Raw genomic sequence first — 17,104 nt, 5'->3', positions numbered from 1 at the left:
CTGATCCTGTTGTACGGTTTTGTAGTACGTGATTATTGCGGAAGGCCCATTGAACGCGGCCGTTTGCCTGAATCCTTTGTGCACGTCGTGCGCTATGTGAGCATGGCAGTTTTCAGGCCATTAGCGACGTATGTGTGGCCAGCTGGCGTGCGTTGAGGTCTCGATGCACCACCTTGGCTCATCGACTCGTCGTAGGGGTGCCGAGTCGCCGCCGACTGCTGTGTGTGCTTTCGTGCTGCTGACGACGGTTACCCTGCTTATTTCGTATCGTTATACCTGTGATCATCGCGCTTTTTACAACCAGTATCCCCTCTACAAATGGAGGGCTCAGTGCGTAGCGAAGAATCCGGGTCCTTGATCGCCGTATGATCTGAGTGGGCCCTGCATTGGATCGATCAATCGAGCGCGATTATGGAGAAACCACCTGTTAACGAGGCACCTATTCTCCATGTCGTCGTCGTTGGATTTCACCACATCAAAGGGTACCAGGTAAGCTGGCTCTGGCGCGACGCGCGGTTGTCAGTGAGATTACGCGTACAGGGACTGCACATAATTGGCATTGTTCGAGTGGCCCTAGTTCATCTTTCTTCTGCTATTTCATCACTGAGCAGAAAAGAAAGACAAGACCTCTGTTGTGGAGCGAAATCCGTACTTCTCTAGCCCGCACGACAAACGGCATCAGATTTGTTGCTTTCACTGTTGCTAACTCGTGGGTGGAGATACCAACATCTGACCGCTGTACTCGCGGTATCGTGGACTATCTGGCAAATCCGCACAAAACCAGACCACACCGTGATTTTCCAGGACCGTGTCTTATGTCGGAGGTTTTCAGCTCAGTAGTTCAGCAAGTACACAAGCAGTGGGAGTTAGAATATCGTGAATCCGTCGTCAACCTCAAACGGAAACACTGGTACATAGTGACGATGTAAGAATTCTTACACCGTGGTGGTACTACTTTCTCCAAATCAGTACGTTTTGTCGCTTGAGTACTGAACTATTCTAGTAAAACTTAAGCACGGTTAAGTGCATCATGTTCGAAGCTGGATGTGCTATGAAAAATGAAGTGTAGCAGTGCTCAGTGTCCACACAGGCACTCCCGAATACTACCATGTGACAATGGTATTACCGTCAAGTGCATGAAATGATAGCAACTTCCCCAAGAAGGGTACGAGGCTCTGCTCTCCTTGTTCTGTGTACCCTGTTTTGTTTCTGCACTGTTGCATCAGCAAGCATTAATTGATGCTGTTTTTCTGGTGATGCTTCAAGTCTTGAGGGCTACAAGCATGAATTTTAGGGCTTGTATAGCACGTCATTGTTTTTCGAGCTCTTGGAATGAGAATTGTTTACCCAAAAACTGCTGCTGAATGCTGTCAGCACTTTGATGCTTAACTCTAGCCATGTTTCATTTCTGTGCATGCTCATGTTCTAGCTGGAGTACGCATATCCTCCAATACTTGGAAAAGGAGAGGTGGAAGCCCAGGAGAACCAAGATCTTCCTGAGCCGTGGAAGCACCTTCCATCCCTTGCATTGCCTGATGGTGCTCATAATTATGAAGAAGGTAACACAGCATGTATTCATACAGAAAACGTTATCAGTGCATGTTGGGCATAGACTAAAATAGATTGTACAACTGTCGAGATAACTCAACCAGAGGTAACTTAATTTCCAACACACTAGGAGGATTATGGTAACACCATTTCATATGTGAAACATTGAATGGCTCGTAGAACATTTAGTTCAATCTACTCATTATTTACTTTACATGTTTAATTGTTGTTCATGTTTTTTTCTTGTCACCCAGTGCACTGTCACCCATGATTGATTGATGTGTGGGGTTTAACGTCCCGAAACCATCATATGATTATGAGAGACGCCGTAGTGGAGGGCTCCGGAAATTTAGACCACCTGGGGTTCTTTAACGTGCTCTCAAATCTGAGCACACGGGCCTACAACATTTCCGCTTCCATCAAAAAATGCAGCCCCCGCAGCCGGGATTTAATTCGCGACCTGCGGGTCAGCAGCCTTAGCCACTAGACCCCCGCGGCGGGGCCACTGCCACCCATAGGAATACCTTAGCAGCCAAGGTATTGCGCTCCTAGACTTGAGGATGTAGGTTGAATTACCAACCATAATAACCGGATTTTTATGCGAGCTGCATTTCTGTTAGTGCAAAAGGCAGAAACGGCCGTGCACTCAACTTTGGGCACATATTAAAGGACACCCACTGACCAAATTTAATCTGGAGTTCTCCGTTGTGGCATGCTGCATAATCATATTGTGGTTTGGCATCTAAAAAGCTTTTGCCCCATATGTTAGTAGTGGAAAAAGGTGATGACTGTAAACTTTTTGGTTTAGGGGTAGCCGTAAATTGCTTGTAATTATTTGGGAATGTCTGTTGTAAGCACTTCAGCCCATCCTTATTCTTCATTAAATTTCCTTTGCGTGGAAAGGCTCCCCTGTTAATCATTGAACAAGATGTACATACTTGTTAGTTTTATTTTGTTGTAATTTATTGTAAGGTTTTGAACATGCACAATGCTACAGATTGCACCCCACAGTCATGCTGAGTGTTCATCACTCTTGCGACCAATTCAGTTGGCTTCATAGTATTTGTACGCTGGGAGAAAATAGAAGTGACCCAATTGTGGGGGCATCTAAGGTCAACCAGAAAAGTATGAAGCTGTGCCTCCACGATCTGCGGCCCTCTAGCGAAGGATCGCAGAAGGCGGGGCTTTGTCCCCAGTGCTCTGCAAAGAGATTGAGAAAAAGCATGGCTTGACAGTAGGGTAACCTCCACTCATTCATAGCTCTTCTGATACAGAGTGCATAGCTTAAATTTTGGTGTGAAGGGTTTATTATAGTTGTCACTTAACTGCTTAAATAATAAAAAAAGAACATTTCTGCGACCTTTTTAAATGCTGTAGAATAGTTATGCTGCATCATTTTGAATACAAAGATGTTGAGAGTGGTGAAGCAGTAAATTGCTTTGTCTCTTGAGAAAGCCAGTTCATAGGCATGTGGAGCTGAGACAATGCATTTTCAATGTGGGTTAGCTATTTGGCATAAATTACCTTCCTTATGTGTTTTTTTTTGGAACATGATTGCCTAAGGTATCACAGCTATACATCAGAATCATTCGAATGAATCTCCATCTGAATCAGCCTCCCCATTAAGACTACAACATTCATTGTCATTTATACTTTGAACCAGCACGTTTCTCACCAATAACTGATATTATTTTTTTCAGTTCAGCTTTGGATTAGTTTCAGGCATGTACTGAAGATATCACTTGGTTTCATTTCTGGCCAAAATTTGAGCTTGGGTTCTGTTTTTGCTTTGGGTTGAGTTCAACACCCTGGAAATAATTGAAAGGAGCAAAATGGATCGATGCGCACATTCGTAGCAGATTTCTACCAACTGAACTATGGTGGCGGCTTTTGCCTTTCCACTTTTTTGGATTCATTGTTTCTGTAACCCTGAAAGTGTTAGCAACATTGTTTCATTTTGTGCCGTGCTTCCCCTCAAAATATTGTTTTACTTGGTTTATTGACTATCTGTAATGAACCATTTTATTACGCCCTAGATGCACAAACATTTTTCACCTTTACTGACTTTTCCACTTGGTACTTGTGGTAGCAGAAGGAGGCTAGAACTATAACAAGAGAACAGGCTCAACAGGATAACTCTTATTGCTCCTGTACCCTTCTCTTTCTACTGCCTCATGTTATATTCGACTGAAACTATCCAAATCAAGTTTATGAATATGCAGGCACACATAGCAGGAAATTTTGGTTTTGTTCACTTTCATTGGGTGGAAAAGCTGAAACTGATCTAGCAAACTGCATGATAAAAGCAGCATTTACGTTGGCTTATGACAGGTTTGTACCTAGACCATTTGACAATATATCATTGGGGGCTGTCTTGACAAGCACCTGAAAGATTGTCGTCATCATCAGCCCTACGTTATGTCCCTTTCATGACTAAGGCCTGTTCCAGTGATCTCCAACCCACGCTGCCCTGCGAGTGCTGGTTCTATTTTATGCGTGCGAATGTCTTGACTTTGCTGTTCCACCCTACTGTTCGCCATCGTCAGCTGTTTCCCATCTGTTCTCCTGATGTGACCTGCCCAGTCCCATCTTTTTCTCTTAGTGTCTACTGCAGTGGTTCTCAGCCATGAATGTTTCGGAGTCCCCTTATAGACCAGTGGAAGGGATGAGGGACTCCTTGCAGGGAGGGAAAAAAATATGGGGGCAGGACACAGCGGTGAAGGTTATCAAAGGGTAACACAGCATGCAGCATGAAATAGATGCCTTCTGTTACTTCCTGGCAAAGAATGATCAAACTAAAAGGCCAAACCAATTCGATTTCAAGAGCTTGTCAATAAGCTGTGTTGTGTGCAGCCACGTTTAACCCTTTTCTAGCTATGATTGCTCTTCAAATATGCAAACCTAGAAAAAGCATGCACAGGTGCATGTGTCGTGTGTGTGTATATATATATATTGTAGTGAAGAAGATGAGTGCTACTCAGAAAGGCAGGGGGTATGACTCAGTCGGTGAAGAAGACGACGTTTGGTTGGCTGGGTACTCAGGCTAGTTCCGCCCATACCACTTGACGTGTCGTGACCGCTTTCCTGCTTTATAAAAGAGTGCCACTCTAAAACGCCTCATTATAATTGGTGGAGAGTGCTGGGTAACGCCTAATCCTAGAACTTTGAAACCGTACGTTGCCTCCAGTTGCTACGATGTCCACGAACGACGATCAGCAGGCGGCCGCCTCGGCTCCAACTACTGCAGCTCCTGTCTGTCTCGGCTCCTTTCGGCAACGCGATCCGCCTACCTTCAGTGGAACCGATGACAAAGACGTGGAAGACTGGATCGACGAATACGACTGGGTGAGCAAGCACAATAAGTGGGACGATGCGCACAAGCTTACTGTCATCCAATTTTATTTGACCGACGTCGCTAGTCTGTGGTACTGTAATCACGAGAGAGACCTCCCCACCTGGTCGGCCTTCCGAACGGCGTTTGCGAACTTGTTTGGCCATCCGGCGCTTCGCAAACTACGGGCCGAACAGCGCTTGCGTTCTAGGGCTCAGCAGAATGGTGAGAATCACACAAGTTATATCGAAGATGTGGTCGACCTTTGCCGGCGTGTCAACTCGGCCATGACAGAAGCCGAGAAGATCAAACACATCTTGAAAGGCGTGACTGACGATGCATTTCAGATGCTTGTCACCAAAAGCCCGCAAACGGTAGCGGAAGGGATTCACCTTTGTCAGAGCTATGATGAGCTCTGGAAACAGCGTGACACCACTCGTCGTGCCAACGCGCCATGTGCAACAATCTCCGCTTTAACGTCGGCTGGCACTGCTATAGACCAAACCCTCTGCTTCTCAAGATCAAGCAATTTGTACGAGAGGAGGTCGCACGCCAGTTGTCCCTCGTGCCTTATACCTCCGAAGGTGCCCCATCTACTTTAGCGCCATCAATACAGCGAGTAGTCCAGGAGCAAGTGTCCGGGGTGCTACCAACAGCTCATGCACCACCTGTGGCTGCTCCATTGACCTATGCCGAAGCACTGAACGGAAGCCGACGTCCGCCTGTCGCGAACGGCCACGTTTCTTTGTCCCGAATGCCAACGTCCACACGCCCCTTTGTCGTACCGACTGAGCCTATATACCAGGCTGCCCGTCCTTTCTCCCGACCATCATCTCCACGCTTTCAGAACCCTTGGCGCACTCAAGACAACCGCCCCATATGCTTCGCCTGTGGAATTGCGGGTCACGTGGCACGATTTTGTCGACGGCGCGAGTTTTTCCTGCGTGACGACGTCAGGCCCAACAATTATGATTTCCCACCACGACCGGAGCCTTCTGTATATGGCGAGACTGCCACCATGGACACATTTTCACCTCGCCGGAACTTCAATAGACACCGGTCGCCTTCACCCCAACGCCGTTTCCTTTCCCCTATGCTACGTCGACCTCGCCCTGTCCCTGAGGAAAACTATGAGCCGCAGTTCCGGGGGCAAGAACTGCGGATCTTTCGAACTCCACAAGACCTTGTTTTTTGCCGTCCAACGTCGTTGCTGTCTCCGTTGAAGGTATACCTGTTTTTGCATTGGTCGATACTGGCGCTGCAGTGTCTTTCCCGACATCTGAACAAGATTACTTAGAAGGACGTCTACCCGCTACCGCGCATAGACGACGCCCTGGATTGTCTTCACGGCGCTAAGTATTTTTCATCCACTGATCTAAGATCAGGGTACTGGCAAATTGCTGTTGACAATATGGACCGTGAAAAGACCGCTTTTGTCACGCCCGATGATCTTTAGCAGTTTATGGTCTCGCCCTTCGGTTTATGCAACGCTCCGGCCACCTTCGAGCGGATGATGGACTTTTGCATGGGTTCAAATGGTCAATTTGTCTATGTTACCTTGACGACGTTATCATCTTTTCTCGACCTTTGAGACCCACCTCGACTTCCTATCCTCAATACTGGCTGTTTTTCGCAATGTTGGTCTCCAACTGAACTCGTCAAAGTGCCACTTCGGACGCCAGCAACTAACCATGTTGGGCCACCTTGTCGACTCCTCTGGTGTACACCCTGATCCCGATAAAGTGCGCGCCGTGCGGAACTTCCCCGTTCAGACCTGCACTAAGGAAGTCCATGCTTTCTCGGTCTGTGCTCGTACTTTCGGCGTCTTGTGAACAACTTTGCGAAGTAGCCCGTCCTCTCTCAAACTTACTGAGAAAAGATGTCTCATTCACGTGGGGTACAGCACAGGCTACGGCATTCACTACACTTTTAAGATTGCTAATACAACCACCTGTTCTGGCCCATTTTGACAATGCCACCCCTACAAAAGTCCGCACCGATGCCAGTGGCCACGGAATTGGTGCTGTTTTGATCCAGCATCAAAGTGGCTGCGCCAGCGTTATTGCCTATGCCAGCCGTCTCCTCTCGCAGGCGGAAAAGAACTAGTCAATCACCGAAAGGGAGTGCCTTGCTCTCGTTTGGGCAGTAGCGAAATTTCGGCCCTATTTACATGGTCGCCATTTCACCGTCACAATCGATCACCATGCACTTTGCTGGCTCGCATACTTGAAGGACCCCACTAGGCGCCTTGGTCGATGGGCACTATAACTCCAAGAGTATAACTACTCGGTTTCCTACAAATCTGGCCGTTTACACCATGACGCTGACTGCTTATCTCGGAATCCAGTGGACCCACTTGAGGCGTTCCTTGAAGCACCATGTGGGCTGTCTTTCTTCGCTGTAAGCAATATCCATGACCAACAGCGCCGTGATCTTGTCTTGCGGAACATCATTGAGAATCTTCATTCTGCGGCACCTGATCCGTCTACTCAATTGTTCGTGCTCAAGGATGGAACATTGTACCGTTACAACATCCGCCCTGATGGACCCGAACAGTTCCTTAAGGTACCTTCCCACTTACGTGTGAGCGTGATCAGCCAGCTCCACGACGCTCCCACTGCCGGCCACCTCGGACTGTCTCGGACGTATAACCGTGTACTGCATCGATTTTACCGGCCTAGTCTTTATCGCTCGGTTCACAACTATGTCGCCTCGTGCGACCAATGTCAATGCCGAAAATAATTTTCTATGAGTCCTGCCGGGTTCCTCCAACCACTTGACGTTCCCTTTGATCCCTTCTTTCGGCTTGGTCTTGACTTCCTGGGCCCTTTCCCTGCGTCCACTTCTGGGAATAAGGGGATAGCTGTTGCGACGGATCACACAACCTGGTACGCCATTGCACGGGCTCTGCCAACCAGCTGTGTCACGGACGTTGCCGATTTTCTCCTGCACGACGTCATACTTCATCATGGCGCCCCATGCCAACTCCTCACAGATCATGGGCGCTATTTCCTATCCTGAGTTATCGATGACCTGCTTCGCTCCTGTGAGACAAAACATAAATTTACGATAGCCTACCGCCCGCAAACTAAAGGACTGGCTGAGCGATTCAACCGGACTCTAACTGATATGCTCGCCATGTACGTATCGTCCTACCACCAGGACTGGGACGTTGCACTGCCCTTCGTTACGTTCGCCTATAATTCCTCACGCCACGATGTAGCTGGTTTTTCACGTATCTATCTCGTGTTTGGCCGTGATCCAACTTTACCGTTTGGCACCATCTTTCCGACAGCCGTCGACTCGACGACCGAATACACCGGCGATGCTATCACCAGAGCTCGCAAAGCACGAGAAGTTGCCCGTCAGCGCCTTTTAGCATCCCAAGATCAGCAGCGGCAGCGTTACAACTCCCATCATCGCCAAGTTTCCTTTACTCCAGGCTCTCTTGTGCTATTGTGGATTCCAACTAGGCGCATTGGACTTTCTGAAAAACTGCTTTCCCGCTACTTGGGACCCTACCGCGTATTGCGCCAGGTGACAAATGTGACCTACAAGATAGCCCCGCTCGAGTCTTCCTCCCCCTCCCCTTCACTGTCTACAGACATTGTTCATGTATCTCGCTTTAAGCTTTACCACTCGGCAACATCGCAGAAAGCACCGAGACGGTGCTTCAGCATCCGGGGGTTATGTTATGAGACAATGTCCCACTAAAGTGGTTAGACAGGCGCCGAGAAAGTTGACATGATTTTGGTGTAGGGCACAGCTCTTGTTCTCCATCTTGGCTTGCGCGTTGGCGCTGTGTAAATATATCTTCAAACACCTAGTTCCCCGTGTGCCTTCACGTAGTAACAACACACACACACATGCACGCACACATGCGCACACACACGCATGCACGCACACACAATGTCCCCTTTTTTGTATCACAGTCAGGTATATTGTATATTAGGACACCGCATTGTAAGGTGTTGAATTGGGTTGCATTTTTTGTTTTTGCTTCTATATAGCTGGCTGCTAAGATTTAGTGGCATGTCTGCTGTTAGTGTTATACTTGGAGTCCTCTATGATTTTATTAGCTCAACATATGTTTTGATACTATGTTTGGGGATTTACAGATGTGCTGGTAAAATGGCCTTTGACTTTGGCTATCAGATTGTGATGGTTTCTTCTCAATTTCTATCTGCTCTTCTCACTTGCTCATCATAAACATTTATTTGTCTCACCTTTTTGCCTGTCTTATTTTTTCATCCTCAGTTTTCGTAACTATATGAACACATTCAAACATTATGCTTACTTGAGTAGCCACATCAGCTTTGTTTTCAGCCGTTGCCTCTAAAAAGCTATTCTTCATTCCAAAAACATTCTTTGTCTTATTGTCGGAAATTTCAGTGTGTAGGTAGCTGCCCTTCAAGAAATGACTAACCGTGCTTGTTTTCCTGCTTTTCAGATACTGTATATTTTCACTTGCCAGCTTTGGACAACCCGAAGCGAACTGTTTTCGGGATATCATGCTATCGACAGATCAGTGCAGAGGCAGGTGTAGCATTTGATTTTTTAATAATGTTATAGTTGCTGTAACAAAATTAACTTTTTTACAGCTCAGCATCTGTTCCACTTATAAGACACCATGTCAGGTGTCTTAAACTCTCATCAGCTACCGAGTCGTAGTAAAAAAAAATTTATTCCCACAAAGGGTTGGGGGCGTGGTAATTAAGTGGGAAGCTGGAGAAAGGAGGGGGCTGAACAAAATATTAAAATGTCAGCTAACATTGCCATTTCAAGGAAGGCTTTTCACATATCTCATAGATGGGTCATGCTAAAGGGGATTTGGCATCAGGATTTCAGTCAGAAACTAGTGCAGAAGTGTATCGGTACTTATCTTCACAATCACTAATTCCTGGACATCAAACCTGAAGTATAGTTGTTTTTTTTTTTTTTCCACACTTATGTTTCAACACAAGGTGACAGCATGGAATGCTTTACTTAAGAAATGCTGAATACGAACAACTCCTGCCTGTGTAGTTTATCAGAAGAAAACATTATTAATCACAATATGTGAGAAAATGATGTGAGCTTCATTTAGCAATATTCCAACCAGTCACAAAGTCATAAAAACAATGTGAGATGAAGGGTGTCGTGTGGACCATGGGCTGTTAGCAAAACTTCAGTGGGCCGCATGTTTGAGACCCATGCACAATGTTTTAGGTACAGGACAGCTGCCTTTAATAATTGCTGTCGCTGCTAACTATTTGTGCCTGGTGTCAAAACTGCAAAAAAAAAAGCAAAAAAAAAAACAGGATAAGTGGAAGAAATTAACAAGATATGACAAGCATGGCTTTGATCATTCCTTTTTACCTGTCCTCACTAACAGTATGAACCAACGAACTTGCAAGAATGTCCTGCTGTGGTTTTGGCTGGTAGATTGGATTTATGTTAATCACGTTTTTTTTTACATGGGCCTTCATTTTTGGACTGCTCTCTGAATTGGTACATTTACTTCATGGTCCCTGGCAACACTTTCACTTGCCTCTAGAACTAATGCTAATGGAAGCTGATATGGCTGAAGTCACCCAGTATACTGCTCAATGTAACAGACATGGTGGCTCCAAATGAAGTCGCCGCCATGTCTGATTTGCCGTAAACTGCAACTGTCATTGACATTTCTGGACAAGTTGGACAAAGGTAACTTCGTCATACATGGAGTTACTTAAGAGTTAAGACTCGGGTGTTGATGAGTAAGTGACATCTGAAAAGCATGTGCAGTGAGACGATGCTGACTAGATCAAATGTGGCTTTTCTCACTTCTAGTTTCTGCTTAAACTTCATGCAGTTATTTTTTTGTACATCTGTGAACTACACTGACATCTCTTTCTATGTATATTTTTTAACAGTCGTGTAAGTTTAAAAAAAAAAGTTTTTGAATTTATATTTCTGTTACTCGCAAATAAACAGTGTCTGTGTAAAAACACAAATATTTTTTTTTGTCTTTTTGACGTCCCCAAAAAAATTCTGGACAATTTTCTTTCTGAAATAGATTTGTCTGCAGAATCTAAATTAGTAATAAAAAGGGGCACTTTTCTAGAACCCATTTCATGGAACAAAAGTCAACCCTCAAAGGGTCAATATTCCTATTTTTGTAAGCCTTGACAAAAATGTTGACAATTAATCACTTATTGTCAAGCTTAAAAACACAGACATCGTAATATTTCTTACTGCCATTATGCTAAAGGCCTACACCTGTGCTTTTGATGGGTGTTGCTGGAGCAGAATTGAAAGGAAAGAAAGCAGCGATGCTAGAGAAGGTTTGAAACCCATGAAATAATACTAAAAATTGAGTTTTATCATCAAGAACGTGAATGAAATATCTATTCCGTGTTTCCTTTTGTTTAGCCAGCCTCACTTTTTTTATTGTTTGCAGTGTTTTGCTTTGATCATACCAGATGTCGTCGACATCTTGATTTTATTGATGTGGAAGCTAACTTATTTTTTCCATTTTCTTGTACACAGATGCTACTGCGGCGGGGCTCAGACGTCACGCGCAGCTCTGTGCAGAAGAGTGTATGTGTGCTGAGCCGATTGCCGCTGTACGGAGTTATACAGGCCAAATTGCAGTTGGTGACTCATGCCTACTTTGACGAGCGAGACTTCAGCCAAGTAGCACTCCTTAAGGAAACATACCAAAACTTGAATGCCTTGCTGTCATCTGACATGATGCACGGAGGACAGCCATACCTAGGTGAGCCGATGTCCATTTGATTTGATCTTCTTGGGTTATGGCTGGGCCTCCATGTTTTCGTAGCTTATTTTTCTTGAAATTCGGGGGCTGTTTTGGGGGCTTCGTTTCTCTGCCAGAAATGTTTGCGTTTATTGTGGTTTATTTTCAGAAATCCTCAGTGTTTTTCATATTACAGAGTTTGCGTTATTCGGAATGCGCCAATATCTTAGATGAAGTGATCTGAACACAAAAACATCAGAACACATAAAGCGTATTTTAGTCATCTGAAAGGTTTGCATGCACATACACACATAGATACAAGCATACTTTACAAGTTTTGCATATTTGACGACGTGTGGCACACTTAAGGGCCACCAGAGAAACATAAGTCGTTTCGCACTTTCAGAGGCCCTGCATACGTTGACGTCTTTTGCGTCATATTCGACAAGCCCTTTGTTGAATGTGCAGTGCTTGTGATCAACGAGATACTGTTGATGTGAGATAAATGGACATAAGCAGGGTACGTAGTGCATAAGCAAAATAACAGCAGGTCAGTAAAGGTTATTGACTGGATTCCAAGAGAAGGCAAATGCGCAAAAAGAATACAGAAAGTTAGGCGGCCAAATGAGATTAAGAAGTTTGCGGGTATAACTCGGCAGCAGCAAGGACAGGACTGGGTCGATTTGCAGAACAGGGGAGCATTGCAGTCTTTGCACTCCAGTCTGATGATAATGCAGGCTGATGATGATGATGAAAGTTACATTGACGTGAAGTCGAAATGCATCGGTATCATTGGCCGATGTGTCAAGAAGTGCTTAGAGTATGTCCTTGTGATGAGGAGCGGAACAGGGTCATTTGGCCGTTACAATTGCAGTTTTTCAGATAAATCCGAATTGTCAAAAATTTTACCGGCAAGTGTTTATTGCATTTTTTGGGGTTTATCCGAAAACACAAAGCCCTACATAAGGCACATCTTTACATTGTGTGTGGTAACATCATGTGTGAGCATCAGCTCGCATATTTTTTTAGTTTGTGATTTTTGTGTTCTGTTGTAACATTGTGTATTCTGCAGGGCTGTCCTCACGTGACTTGGTTTTGCATTTCAAGCACAAGGCGGTGCTGCTTTTTAAACTGCTCTTGTTGGAGCGCAAGGTGAGTTTGCAGCAAGGGAATGCACTTGCCACAAATCTTTTTGGTTTCTGTAGAATTATTTTGTCTAAAGGAACCCACGATTTCAATTCCTAGAGTAGGAGTAAGAGCAGCAGCTATGAGGTTAGCCCTGATGCATGATTGGTGCACATGGTCTTGAATCGATTGCAAATACCAGACAACAGCAACAGATTTCGAAACTACTCTTGCATTTTAGACAGCTGTCCAAGCATTAGTGCATGTGTGAGTTAACATGACTGATAAATTTAATACTTGAAAGGCGCAAGCCACGTTGTCTCAACTGAATCGGCGGGTGACCCTTGATGCATGAATGTTGCTTTGCAAGATCTCATTTAGCCTGGCTATATTCAGCATTTTGGGTGCATAATGCTGTCAACATTTTTTTTTTCTTCTCCAGGTGTTGTTTTACAAGACACCTGTCAAAGATCTGTGCTCCACTATTCTCACTCTCTGTTCTCTGTTTCCTGGTGAGTGTTCAGTATTTTATTTGAAGTTGTAGAATTTTTTGTTTTGCCGGCCTTGATTGTAAGCAATGGAACAAAAATGTAGGGTTGTTTAGTTGTGTTATTGAGGAAATATGAAGCAATAACGCCACTTTTTTTTTCCAAAAAGTAGGGGTGAGAGAAATAGAAAAGGGTGTAACCAGCTACTTTTCGTCTTCTGTCTGGCCACGTGTGCATGCAGGGATGTTAGAGCAGGGCCTGGAGGAGTGTGCCTGCACAGCCGGCCTGCGACAACTGAGCTCCGAACTGCGCCCTGAGGAACATGACTTCCTCGAGGTCCACTTGAGTCACTCGCCTAGTGAGCTCAAGCAGAGCCTTGACACGCTTGCCTCGGAGAAGAACAGGCAAGATTCATCCTAGTCCTGTTTTGTGTCAAGCTTTTTGTTGGCTTCATTCTGCCTTTTTAACTTACATGCAGAGTGAACATGTTCTCCGTTGCTGACGACAAACTTGCTTAGTGAAATTTTTTTGTTTCAACACACCTCTACATTCGCACTCAATGTGACTCACAACGAGGGAGCGTGTGGCCTCACAAGCTATAAGATTGTGCGTGGTGTCAGTGCGCTCTTATTTTCGCAACCAAAATATGTTTTTTGTTTGTGACGATCGGGAAAAGTAGGCTCGTGGAAGACATGGGTGATACTGAAGCCCATGAGGCCTTGTACTCCCCTGTTGCAAGTCGTATTGTGTGCCACTGAATCGAACACATAGATTAAAACACGAAACTGTAGGACTAAGTAAATGTGTATATTTTCATTTCTAGCATCTACAGTGTCTCATATTGGTGTAGTTTTGATTTGAACCTGTACAACAAAGCCACATTACCTTTAGTGGCCTGATCGGAAATGACATGATGCAGTTATCATGAGCACCTGCTCGTAGCATTTGTTAAAGAAAAAAAAAGGTCATGCTTAAATTCATGAGTACTGTACTTCTCAGTTGTTGTTTTTTTTTGTCGGTTAGTTATGCCATTCATTTTAAAGCTCTTTTTTTAAATCTTACAAATTTAAACTATTACCTATACTAATACCTAATGAATTAAACTCTTTTCTTCAAGAAGTGAATTAGTTTAATAAGCAAGACACCGTCCGATTCATGGCCTACCTCCTTGGCTGGGTTGCGCCAAGCTGTTGAGGAACCAACCAACCAACCAACTTCTCAGTTTGCATCTTTCTGAAGGATAATTTCCTTAGACTGAACTAAATGCTGATACGCTTCTCATACTAAGCCCATGTTGCCTGAGCAATCTCCTGATCAGATCTGGGCAATGTCAAGCTGTGGTATCTTGGTCAAGGCCTTTGCCTCATAAGCTTAATTGTACCTTGAAGAATCAAGGCCACACCAAAAAGTCCTGTGCAACACCTGCTAGATACAGCAATTGGCCGTTGAAGACTACTTAGTTGTTTCATTGCTATGCTGCCACTCGTCTTCTTCTACATAGTTTGTTGCTCAAACATTTGCTACAAAATCTGGAACAATATTGACAGTGTTTAGGTTTAAACCTATACACAGTAACTATGATATATACGAAGTGCTAAGTTATACTGTCTGGCATCGTTGTGTCACCTTTATGCTTTCAGTCCTGTTAGTTTTTGTTCTGCCCTCAAAACTTTGAGAAGTGCGACTGCTAAATAAACTAAAATGTGGCAGTATCCACTTGAAAAGCTTTAAAATTATAGTTTACTTGATTAGCGATGACACTGTGTGGTTACAATGCTCAGTTGAATGCTTTGGTGCTGATTTGCTGCACTTTCACTGGTGTACATTATTGGTCTGTACATGATAATGGCTACGCAGAAGGTAGCAAACTCCAACTCTCTGCCTTTTTATCTCTCTCTATCTCTTCCACCTAAATTGTAGGCTGTCTGGTGTGCTGACTAGGAAATTCGACTCTTTTAGGCATTCTGTGTCACTTGCAATCAGCTGTGTGTGTGGTACTCTGCGCTTCCACAGCATACTATTGATTGTGTGGGTGACAGGGTCTGCCATACGTCCAATATAGAAAGTGTGTGGTGTGATAGGGGCAGTGCTGCAGCGTGCGAAATGATGACATCTGTCAATAATATTATTGCAGCCAATGCACAGTGAAGCACTCTGTAGTATGAAATAGCAGCTTCATAATATCTCACCTAGCTCTTGTGATGTTACTCACATGAATGTCTTTTAATTTTTTATTTCACATTACTACAAGGAACAATATCATTGAATTTCTCAATGCAAATTTCTTAATCTAGCGTGGTGAATACAAAGCGCACTGCATAAGGTGTGTACATTTGTTGACATTGTAGTGCCTCAATGTGTTCATTTCTTACGTCATCACGGCTTGCCTTGTGACATTGAGTCAAAATGTGAATCACTTAGGCCAAATTTTTTAGACATCTATTTCATTGCTCTCGCCACTAGCAATTTCTTACCTGACATATGCTATACTCTGCGGGAGTTATTTAGGTTTACTTCCTTGTCTTTAATATCTCAGTTTTAAAAGTGATGCTTGTCAGTGGCAATGGGTGAAAGAAAAATAAGAAAAAGAAATGGTAACTATTTTTAAACTAATGTCAAGTGCAACTCAAATCGTTCGTAAACCTAAATGTTTTTTTTTTTCATTTTTACTATATGTTTTTTGTATGACTACTAGCTGTTACAAGTTACATGTTCAGGCAGAATGAGATTCATGATACTACATGGTTTCAAATTAATTTTTTTAACATCAAATTTTATTGGGGCTACACTACTGTTTGTGCCTGTATGCATTGAAATTGGTTTAATTTATTTTATTGTGATTCCTAATAATCTCTTAAAACCTATGTTTTTCCAAGATCACCTTCGAGAAAAAGATGTGTTAATTGGTTGCAGCACCCACTTTTATGTTGGCATCCGCATTTTGCAGTCTGCTGCCTGTTAGGTTGCTTGGTACAAGTTCTCATATTATTTTTTCACATAAATTCATGACTGTTTTACTTCTTTCATTGAAATTTGCCTGGAATGGCAGTTTTATGCATGCATACCAGAAGCTGTCTTTACTTATGTTTTGGCAGTATTGAACATTGCTTAACGTGGGTGAACAATGGGGAAATTTTATTACTGCTGCTGTATTGTTCTAAAGCCAGCAAAGTGAAAAGCTTCTCCTTATCGTGATCTGCTTGTGTACTATCTCCGGACGCACAGCACATGCCACGAATCATACCATATGGTTTACATTAATTAACATCACAGGAATTTTTTCTGCCGGTACTACGCTTGAGATCTTTAGAATACTATTGAACTAGTATTGATGTTGCATCTGAAGTGGCTGTTTACTCTATCTTTAGGAAAAAGGAGCTCAGCTCAGAAGATGCAGCGAGGGAAGAAGCAGTGCACTCACCGGAAGATTTGAGCTTGCTATCCAAGACAATCCGGAACTCAGAGTCTAAAAGTCTGGCCAAGCGAGCTGAGTCATTTGAAAATGCAACAGATGATGTTAAGTCCATCACAGTCCCTCGAAAAGATTCAGAGGAGAAGAAAGATAAGACGGAAACACCACGTCTTTCCCTCGGTTCTGTTGGTAAAGAGTTCATCAGCAAGATTCTGCCAGTGAGCCTTGGAGACATCCCGTACCTTAACAGGGTCACTGATGATGCTGTGTTTGAAGAAGAGGACAAACTTGTCTCTGAAATAGACGAGCTGCTAGACTCGGATCCTAAAGAAAAAACTGAAATGAGGCAAGTGATTGAATGTCTGGTGGCCATGTTCACACCAAACTCCCATGTGCATGCAAGTTTGCTCAGTAAAAGGCCTCTGTTTTAATAATTCATTACTTGTAAAATAAGTTTTTCTTCTCATTTTTAGCAGGTATGT

General features: G+C 43.9%; 1 protein-coding gene across 1 annotated transcript in view; it reads left to right on the top strand.

Moving 5' to 3' along the window:
- Window positions 1–27: 27 nt before the first annotated feature.
- LOC119185716 (late secretory pathway protein AVL9 homolog) overlaps window positions 28–17,104 on the top strand; it is a 51,372-nt gene continuing 34,295 nt past the window's right edge. The window contains exons 1-8 of the mRNA XM_037434609.2: window positions 28–489; window positions 1,430–1,559; window positions 9,330–9,415; window positions 11,390–11,618; window positions 12,670–12,749; window positions 13,165–13,234; window positions 13,452–13,614; window positions 16,579–16,968. Coding sequence (XP_037290506.2) covers window positions 412–489; window positions 1,430–1,559; window positions 9,330–9,415; window positions 11,390–11,618; window positions 12,670–12,749; window positions 13,165–13,234; window positions 13,452–13,614; window positions 16,579–16,968 — 1,226 coding nt within the window. The 5' untranslated portion in view covers window positions 28–411. The remainder of the gene's footprint in view (window positions 490–1,429; window positions 1,560–9,329; window positions 9,416–11,389; window positions 11,619–12,669; window positions 12,750–13,164; window positions 13,235–13,451; window positions 13,615–16,578; window positions 16,969–17,104) is intronic.

Source organism: Rhipicephalus microplus, chromosome 1 (genome assembly GCF_043290135.1).
Source record: "Rhipicephalus microplus isolate Deutch F79 chromosome 1, USDA_Rmic, whole genome shotgun sequence".
In the NCBI taxonomy this organism is placed as follows: domain Eukaryota; kingdom Metazoa; phylum Arthropoda; class Arachnida; order Ixodida; family Ixodidae; genus Rhipicephalus; species Rhipicephalus microplus.
The sequence above is the reverse complement of the archived record's forward strand: the minus strand, read 5'-3'. Positions and strand labels throughout refer to the sequence as shown.